The sequence below is a fragment of the Sprattus sprattus genome, assembly GCF_963457725.1.
Source record: "Sprattus sprattus genome assembly, chromosome: 9".
NCBI classification, from domain to species: Eukaryota; Metazoa; Chordata; class Actinopteri; order Clupeiformes; family Clupeidae; genus Sprattus; species Sprattus sprattus.
The window spans coordinates 10,079,171-10,089,625 of record NC_137928.1 but is presented as its reverse complement, the minus strand read 5'-3'; the positions used below and the strand labels follow the sequence as shown (position 1 = coordinate 10,089,625).

The following is a 10,455-nucleotide window of genomic DNA, read 5'->3' as shown; positions in this document are numbered from 1 at the left end:
TAATTTCAATATTTTATCTTTTATTGTTTTACATTCTAAAGCCCTTTGTCTTAATTTTCCTTGTGTTTTTATTTATGTAAAGCAGACTGAATTGCCTCTGTGTATGAAAAGTTCTATATAAATAAACCTTGAAAAAATAGCCTTGCCTGAACCTTTCATGTCCTGTGTTGACATTGTTTAAAATTAGATTCTTAGGAGGAAAATAGGATGGAGTGTTAAAGATCACAACTCCAGTCCCAAAATGACTTGACTTATTTTGAGTGCATTCTTCCCCACTCACAGGTGTCTGAGACAGAGAGAGAAAATAAATAAATGAATAAACCCAACTGGACCCGTGTAGAGTTCATCTCTGACTTCCAGCACCATATAAGGACAGTGATGTGTCTGCAAACATCCCCAACTTCCTGAATTTGGAGGAAAGCTGCCCTTTAGCGCGTGCTACGTGAGTAAGAACCCGGCGCCACGAGACTCGGGCAGTGACCCAAAATCTGTCTGACTCTGCCCTAGGCATCCAGCCACAGTTCATTGTATCCTCATCTTCATCATCATCTTCATCAGATAAAACTGACTGAAGGCAGCCTTGTTTGTTTTTTGTTTGTTTGTATCTTCAAAAAGCTTATGGCCGTCAACACCTTTAGTGATCATTCCATAAAGCGTTTGGGGGAGTGGATCAGAGGTTCACATTGCACTAAACATTTCAAACGTGCTTACAGACCACATTGGCATCACAGCTGATGGTTTTAAAGAACAATTCTACAACACTGCTTCTCTCATGATCGATGCCTGCCTGTCATAAGCCAGAGTGGGGAGACTTCAGACGGCACGAGTCTCACAACTGTGGTATGTTGTGGTCATGTGATCCCTTGTGTCTCACGCAATGGCCCTTGGCCAGGGGGACATTTGGCAAACCCCATTTGTGTTGTACTCTTTCCACTAGTTGAAACTATGGTTAGTAAAAGGGAACAACGTGTTGCAAAAGATGAGAGAAGTGGTGATTCAGTGAGCCATCATTTTGTCACTAAGATTAGTATAACAAGTGATGACTGTTTAGATCACAGTATATGAAGCCCCCTTATAAAAAGCTCTGATGGCCCTTGCAATGTGTGAGGCAATGTCAGTCGTGCAATGCAAATCTGAAGAAAATGATGACAACTGAAGAAAATGATGACAAATGTTTGTGGACATCAATGCTTTAAGATGCTGTATTCAATATGGAAATAACCATTGAAAATATTGGCTGTTGCATTCAATCTGACATCATGGTCTTCAAATGTCCAGAGATGTTTTCGCACACTTGGCAGCTTGGGACAAGGTCAGGACCGTGTTAAATATTAAATTAAAGTAAATTAAATATGGACATCACAAGCATATCTTGATTGTACTCTCCTTTGTACGTCACTTTGGATAAAAGCGTCTGCTAAATGACTAAATGTAATCTAAATGTAAGTGCCGTGCTTAAAAAAAAGCACTGATGGTGGAATGTATGACTTTACATTCAGTGCTGTTTTTATGTTTAGTATTAAGTAGTTGAGTTATATGAAATAATCTACAGATCCATTAAGATTTGGTGAGGATGCTGTTTCCTATACATTCTGACCATGACTTAATCAGTGGTGAACTGCTGTAATCTATACTAGTATAATAGTATACTTGCACAGCACTATTTAAAGCAGCAGTATGCAGTAATTTGCCACTTTTTGGGCTAGGTTTTTAATGGCAAGTTGTTTTGGGACCATGTTTAAATTCATTCTGATGGTCTTATGAAGAATAGATGAACACACCTGTTCCCACTAGCCACTATGTAGTTCTGGATGGACCAACCCATGAAAATGTAAGAAAAGCTTCCACAGCTCAGCATTGAAAACTACACCAATCACCAAAAGAAGCCAGTTCACATGCTGGCAAGCAGAGGTGAGAGAAAGACACCTATATAGCCTATCATACAGGATTAACAAACCTCATATCACAGTGTCTGTTCATCTTGTTCCTGGCCCTGCATGCCTTGCCACTGACCCAGCCTGAACTTTTACAATCAATCAAACAAGGCAGGCTTGATTAACATATAATAGGGTTATTAAAATCATGTTCATTTGTTTTACTATTTGCAAAATGGAAATTAATATGTCTGTGTCCAAAAACGATGATGATATTTTCAGTTCAATTGCTAGGCCATGATAAAAGATTTATGCACATACTCTGCATACTGTAATTATAGCATCACCAATCTGATAAAAAAAATAATAATTAAGATTGTGGAACAGGCCCACCTAGGGGCACAAACCCTATACTATATCAGCCATTTGGGGCTACAATCTTGCCATTTGTGGCTACAATCTTGCCATTTGTGGCTACAATCTTGCCATTTGGGGCTACAATCTTGCCATTTGGGGCTACAAGTTTCATGTCTTAGCGCTGGACCCCAACCCGCACCCTCAGGCACTGGAGGTGGACTTGCTAATAGTTACACTATAATCCCTTGGTTTCTCACTTGACACGAGCACAACTCTGCCACTAATTGAACAAGATACATCCCACTTTGTTTGAGTATATTGTAAACTTTTAGTTTTAAAGTACTAAATTCCAGCTCCAAATGCATTTGGAGTTACTGGCCAGTGATAGTTGGGATGACCTATGAAAAGTGCCAGTGTCCCCAGCACTCTTCAAATCAAACTGACACCATAAGAAAGCCAACGATACGCTTGACCGTGAGATTGCTACCGTTTTCTATCTATAGTTGATGGTGGGAAGATGTTCTGGAGGTGACTCAGGCTAAGTTCTTCCTCTCTCCTGATGTTTGAAATGATCCCACTGAATCAGCCCACCCTCCCCTCCCACACACAGACGCCCACAGCAGACCTGCTTCCCCACACATACAGTCGTGGCCAAAAGTTTTGAGAATGACACAAATATACATTTTCACAAAGTTTGCTGCTTCAGTGTCTTTAGATATTTTGTCAGATGTTACTATGGAAGACTGAAGTATAATTACAAACATTTAATAAGTGTCAAAGGCTTTTATTGACAATTTCATGAAGTTAACGCAAAAAGTCAATATTTGCAGTGTTGACCCTTCTTTTTCAAGACCTCTGCAAAACGCCCTGGCATGCTGTCAATTATCTTCTGGGCAACATTCTAACTGATGGCAGCCCATTCTTGCATAATCAATGCTTGGAGTTTGTCAGAATTCGTTTTTTTGTTTGTCCACCCGCCTCTTGAGGATTGACCACAAATTCTCAATGGGATTAAGGTCTGGGGAGTTTCCTGGCCAATGGACCCAAAATGTCAATGTTTTGTTCCCCGAGCCACTTAGTTATCACTTTTGCCTTATGGCAAGGTAATCCATCGTGCTGGAAAAGGCATTGTTCATCACCAAACTGTTCCTGGATACAAAATAAACAAACTTTTTTTCTGTGGGTCCAGCACCCACCATGACAGGCACCATAAACCCAGGAGGTGAATAGCCCAGTACTTGAGTTTCGCCTCGGTCAGTAGAAGATTTTGTGTAGTCACATTTACACATAGGTTTCAAGAAGTTTCTGTGTACATTTTGTAGACTTGTCAGTAATGGTTGACGCTGGTTAAAATCAGCTGTTATAGTGTGGTTGGGACCCATGTGCATGTGTGTGTGTGAGTGTGATGTGTTTGTGTTTGAGCATAGGGTGAAGGGGTGTGTTTCTGTCTGTGGAAACCGTATATAATCAGCTTCCTCATAAGGTGCTGTACTCATCTTTTCCTTCTCCTCTGGACTCAAGACACTCACAGGCTTGTCTTCTGTGTCCACCGGAACTTATCGCAATTAGACAGAACTTCTCTCAGGTATTGATCTTTCCATTCCTTCACATTTCATACTGGTCCAGGAGGGTGGCTGGTGTATTTTTGTATTTATTTTTTTCGCAACTTGTGTTCAGGATAACATCCTGAATGTGTATAGTGTTTAGAGTGAGTGTTGAGAATGAGTGTTTACAGTGAGTGTTTAGAGTTTCTGGCTCAAACAGCACAATTCTGAATATTGTTCTTATGACTGTTTTGATTTATTCTTTGTCTTTCCAACAGCTTGTGAAATACTGCAAAGTAACTCAGGCCTGCTTGGTGTGTTTCGGATTGGTGCAATAATGCATTTTGCAAAGTGCTCACGTTGCGTGGGTTTGACTTTGGTCCCCATGGCGATAATATGCATTTTGGCCAACGCCCTGCTGCTGTTCCCCAACCTGCAGACAAGATACCTACTAGAGGGCCATATAACCTCAGAGGCTCGATGGGCAACAGGGATATGGGCGTCAGGAGTTCTGGTGAGGATGCACTGTGTTTTATTAGAGAGGGAAAGAGAAAGAGAGAGAGAGAGAGAGAGCGAGAGAGAGAGAGAGAGAGAGAGAGAGAGGAAGGGGTGTCGGTGTAAGTGTGTGAGAGAGGTTAAGTGTGTGTGGAATGGGAGAAAAAGTTATTTAACAGTACTCTCAATATCTGCATCATTATTCAGGTCTGGTTACCCCACCACTCAAAGTGCACATCTCAGGGTGACTTCTAATTCTTATAAGGCTCCTCCTCCTCCCAAGTGTGTCGCATGTCAAGTCCCACAGTGACCATACTTGGGGAACTGTGCGGTCACTGGCTGTGTACATGGCCAATTGATGTGTTTGTCATGTGCTTGCCTTTTCTTCTTTTTTTCTACCATTGCTGTTATGGCTGACTAATTATTGTATTCTGTGTATGTGTCAGATGCGGTAAACAATATGACGCTGTTGAATTTATGTGTTTTTACGCTATGTGGACGAGATGTGGTATGTGGAAGAGAAGAGTGCTGGAACCTCTGTTTGGTGCCTCCTACAGGCAGTTTGTTCCATAAGCTGCTTTGCTCTTTGTTTTTAAATAACTCAATGACTGTGTGGGGATTTGTCTAGATTGCATTGTGTATGGGGGTAGTGAATTCTCTCTTCTGCTTCTTCACAGGTTCTTGTGGCTGCTCGAGTGTTTGTTTCCAATGGCAGCAAGAAAGGTTGCTGCGGATTCAGAGTAGCGGTAAGACATCATTTGCTGTTTCTCAGTTAGCTTTAGTGTCTGCTTTGGCATTGGTTCATAGACAAAGACATTCAACACATACTCTCGACTTTTGTCCACATACAATGTCATTGTTGTATGGTAGTAAATACCTTAAAATATGTTCTGTTTAGAGAACCTGCTCGTTCTGGGCAAATATCCACAATCCCCAGTTGCTTTCTTTCAACAGGTTTTCATTTTTAATTATCTAGGTGTCCCGGTGCCACCACAGGCCACTACCTCATCCTCGTTCTCTCTCTTGCAGATGATCTGTCAGGTGATTTACACCTGTGTAGCCCTCGGTGCAGCTGTCTTCTGCCTCATGACCTGCGTGAAGGGGCTGTTAAATGGGCCCCACTGTCTGTACAATGGCACCCAGGGGCAAGTTTGGGGAACGCCCCTTCGGAGGATCAACCCCAGGTGAGAAAATGGCAACCCCAGTGTAACCCCACACTGTCCAGTGTTTTTTTATAGTGCTAGTGTGAGGGACTCATAGCCCTTCATGCTTTGGGGTGCTTTCTCTCTCTAATGCCCCATTGAGCCACAATAACCAGATGAGATATTGTATCAAGTGGGCTTACCTAGTCAATCAGAAGTAAGCTAGATATGCTGCTTGGTTGCATACACCTGCATTTTATTAACGATTAGCAACCACAGCTACAAAGGAGCATGAATGGGGCAACCTGAACTGCAGCTACAGCTGGCTTTATTTCATGTGACAGTGACATCATCTCTTTGAAATGGGAATGGGCTGCCTTGTTCCTTTTTTCAGTGGTTTTGAGTATATACGAGTGTCTGACTCTGACAGTGTGTGTGTGTGTGTGTGTGTGTGTGTGTGTGTGTGTCTGTGTGTGTGTGTGCGTGTGTTTCCACAGTAAGCAAAGTTACCTCTATGAACCTGAGCGCTGGGCCTCAGCCTGTGTGGAGCCCCAGAGAGTGGTGCTGTGGAATGCGTCCCTCTTCACCGTTCTCATGGTGACCAGCGGAATCCAGGCCATCCTGTGCTTCGTCAACATCATGAACTCTCTTCTGGGCATGCTCTGTGGGCCTAGCTTTGGCATAAACAAGGTAGCATTAGCAACACTTTTTGTGGCCTCATTTGTTTTGTCTGACTAGTGTGGTGGGGTGGAAAAATGAGTGTGTAGCTGGTGTACAGAAGTGTAAACGTGTGAATGCAGAATCTAGTATATTAATATATTCAGTGCAATGCAACTACGTTTGCTATGTTTACAAATGTTTTGTTATCATTCTTTCTCTTTTCTGGGAAATGGTAAATAACAACTGGTCTGTTTGTCAGTGAATGGTGAATGAATATCTATGTTCCTCTCTTTGTCAGTGAATGGTAAATTAATATCTATGTTCCTCTCTTTGTCAGTAAATGGTAAATGAATATCTATGATCCTCTCTTTGTCAGTGAATGGTAAATGAATATCTATGTTCCTCTCTTTGTCAGTGAATGGTAAATGAATATCTATGATCCTCTCTTGTTAGGTTACACCAGCCTGAAGAGGAGATCACTTGAAGTCTGAGAGGAAGTGTTACCAAAGAGTGATGTCATATCTTCCCACTCCAGAGAATATTGGATATCATCTCATGACAGTAATTCACTTAATTCTTGTATAAACAGAACCTTCAGATTACAGACTCAGTGTGACACATACTGTACGTGTCCTGACATCTGGAGTCCACTTAAGATAAGCTTATGGAGTATATGAAATAATAACATGTCAGACAGAGAAGAGGTTAGTGTTGTTAGAAGGCTTAGCATTTGTCAACATTTTATCAACTGGAAAAGTGTTTTGATGTTCATAGTGTCATGAATGTAGCCATTTCTCACTGTACTCCTTACATGTACATTGTTTTTGTAGCAGGTTGGTCTTGCACTTTGCACTTTATGATGTTTTGATATGTGTACAGTACTGGTATGTTATATTTGCAAATGTATGTCTGTGCCTGTGGATAGCATATGGAGAATTTGTACTGAATGTCACAGATTCCATTGTGTGCCCTATCTGTTGAATAATAAATGCTTTTTCATTACATAATCATATTTTTTTTTATATATTATATATTATATATATTGTATATCTTTATGTAATATCAGGCTAGAGTCTTGGTGCCATAGATAAAATAATCTACTGTGCTTTTGAACAGTGATGTGAAATATTCAGTTGCTCATTCATGATGTCTGGACAGTGCTCACTACTGCCCCTCCTGGTCAACACTTGTCAGCAAATCAGGAGTTTATGTTTACTTCTGTTTCAATACAGCGTTTTTATTTTACGTATGTGTGCCACACATTACAAATGGTTAGAACTACTTTATTCCCACTCCATCTTTAAAATAAAGTAACTTAAAATAAATATAATACAGAGAGGAGAGAGAGGGGTGTCATTTTGATTTATTAAAGAGAGTGAGACAGTAGGCAAGTGTCCTTTTTGAGGATTGACACAGGTTCTCTGTGGGATTAAGATCTGGACACTGTTGCAAAATTGTAATGTAATGATCTCCGAGCCACTTCATTATCACCTCTGGCTTGTGACATGGTGTTCCATCATGCTGGAAAATGCACAGATCATCAATGTTCTCCTTGATCGTTGGGAGAAGTTGTTCTTGGGGGACATTTTGATACCATTCTTTATTCATGGCAGTGTTTTTGGACAGAATTGTGAGTGAGCCCACTTCCTTGGATGAGACACAACCCCATGGATGATCATGGATGGTCTCAGGATGCTTCACTGATGGCAGGACACAGCACTCCTGGAAGCATTCACCTTTTCTTCTCCGGACGATCAATTTCAATTTTCCAGATGTCCCAAACGGAAGTGGGATTCATCAGAGAAATTACCTATGTCTTCTGCTGTCCAATCTGTATTTTTGTAAAACCACAGATAGGTGGAGTTGGAGAATGATTTATTTATTTTTGCAATGATGCCCATCAAGGGAGAGAGGAAGGTTTCACTCAGCAGAGTCACCCTTGTCTTTGTTTAGACATTGAAACAGTCCAAGTTTAAGTATCCTAAACAGAATAATGGGTGTCAACCAATACCAAAACCCACACGAAAACCTAGGAGGCCTAGGAAGAACAACACAGTACATTGCCTCACATGCACTGTAATTCAGTACGGTAGCTGTAATGGAATAATAGTTTGCTGTGAGTGGTGCAAATAGTCCTCCCAGTCCCATAATCAGAGTAGTTCTAGTAAACATGAAAGCCTCCTCCAGTGACTCTTTATACAAATTCCCTCAAACTGTTCTGAGGATATATTCCCTTGTGCATGGAGGTCATAGAGTTGACAACCGCTTCATCTGGTCCGATCATTACATTATATTTTGCCATTTTACTTCAAAATGCAGATTGGCTGATTTATTTTGTATCCATGTTGAATCAGTCAGCCTAGGAAGAGGAACCTAAATAGTGTAATGTATCTGCATTATTGAGCTGGTGCTCTAATTCACTGAGTGGTGCAAAAGTGATCGCCCCATACCACCCCACCACCGCAACCCCACACAAAGACACACACACACCACAATGGATTTGAATGGTTTCTCAATTGTCTTTTGGGCCACTGTTTTGTCTTGTTTATTTCCTCTGCCCCCCCCCCCCCCCCCCCCATATCTCCTTCCTGTCCCTCTTCAGATTCTCCCTTCTCCCATCTTCCTCATCTCAACCCAAAAGGGCCTTGAGCATTGTCTTGATTGAATGCTATTTTTGGGTCATATATCTTTATTGCATCCTCTCCACTCCGGACCAGCCTAAACCACTAATTGCTGAATTTATGGTTATTGGTTATTAATTAATGCTCTGGTGCAGTGGTGGGAACTTCCAGTATTGCTGTGAGCTGTGGCGTGTTTCTTATGTCGTCCCTGGGTACCAAACCTTAGTTAGATGCTAGAGAGTCTTTTTTTATGAATTTATTTAGTATTGGTTTAAATTGGCATTAAGATATTTCATACATTCTTGTTAAGCATTATGCCATAACATATCACAAACATGTCATAACCCCCCCCCCCCACCCCTCTACACACATGAGATATATTCATATAACAAATCATATCAACAAAGCACACTAATGTCAGGTCTCACATTCAAATTATTTATTTTTCATTATAATGTCTAGTGCTAGAGAGTCTGATAACTTAGGCTAGGTACACAAATCTTGTCTTGCAAGTACTTTGAAAGTGTCACATCTCTCTAAATTCTCTTCCCTGATTCAGCATGATTGCTCTTTATTTGATAGTTTTAGGGTGTTATCACGAGTAGAAGATAGAAGAGAAATCATTAACAATATTAACCTGTTTCCATCACAGACGGCGATCCCAACATCAATGATATTTATGGCATAGCAACATTGTAGCTGCACAGTTTAAAATTAAAATTAAAATTATTTAGGCGGTATTTAATCAGACAATCTACAACTAAATGACCTGCAGATTATTTTTAAATATTTTTAATAATTCTGTAATTGGCCAGCCACCACCAAACCCTGGAGATCATTTAATAGTAGCCTACATCTAACACTCTGAATACACCCAAGCTGATTCGGGGAATTCTAACCTAATATATACATAATTGCAGGAGGTTTTGCTGTTGTTGTTGTGTTTTTTATCATTAATCATTATTTTAATTAGATTTCTTTAAAAAAAGGAAGGCCATTGTTTCAACACAAAGAATTACTTTCCAAACTGTTCTATTCCATTCCGCTTTTCTGATTTCAGATCCTCCTTACTGGGAAGGTGTGCACCTATAAAACCTTCTTTGATTTCTGCTGTTTGGCCTTACAGCCACACCACCAAGAGTGATTGAGCTGTATACAGTCTAATCATTTGAGCCAAATTGCTTTCCTTACCACGTGATTTCCTCTCTGACATTAGACACACAACACTAATGCTTTTTTGAATGTAAATCTATTAGATTACCTAAAAGTTCAGAGAAGGGTAACCGGTAATGATGGGCGTTAATCTTAGCTTGTTGGGCCGATATAAAAAAAAAGGAAGAAAAGGAAGAAACATGAAATACTTTTATGAAAGAACTTAAAGTCGAAAGGACATTAAATACAAATGAATTGTTATATGTACCCCAAATTACTTAAAGTTTAAGCATTAAACACATCCTTAAGTTTGTGTAGGAGAAGGCTCATAATGCATCCCCTGGCTTCTCTTAACATACCCCACCCTTTTGGACAGGAGCAGAGTGTATTGCGGTGAGAGTTTGGGGGAATTCAAAAAGGGAATTCAGGGGATGAAAAAAAAAAGCATAAACAGAAACGGAAGAGTGGGAGGAAAGAGAGCAGATTTCACTTCCTGTCAGAGAGAGAGAGAGAGAGAGAGAGAGAGAGAGAGAGAGAGAGAGAGTGTGTGAGAGAGAGAGAGAGAGAGAGATGAGAGATGTGCCACATATAAAGGAACAGATGATTGCGG

At 40.6% G+C, this 10,455-nt stretch overlaps 1 protein-coding gene across 1 annotated transcript; it reads left to right on the top strand.

Annotated features, from left to right (window-relative positions):
* Positions 1 to 4,112: 4,112 nt before the first annotated feature.
* Positions 4,113 to 9,837, top strand: LOC308370280 (transmembrane 4 L6 family member 1; the record flags this gene model as incomplete). Its single annotated transcript, XM_080844940.1, has 5 exons — positions 4,113 to 4,289; positions 4,948 to 5,016; positions 5,300 to 5,454; positions 5,910 to 6,102; positions 9,754 to 9,837. 5 exons carry the CDS (start codon positions 4,113 to 4,115, stop codon positions 9,835 to 9,837), a joined length of 678 nt encoding a protein of 225 aa, XP_080701066.1.
* Positions 9,838 to 10,455: the final 618 nt, after the last annotated feature.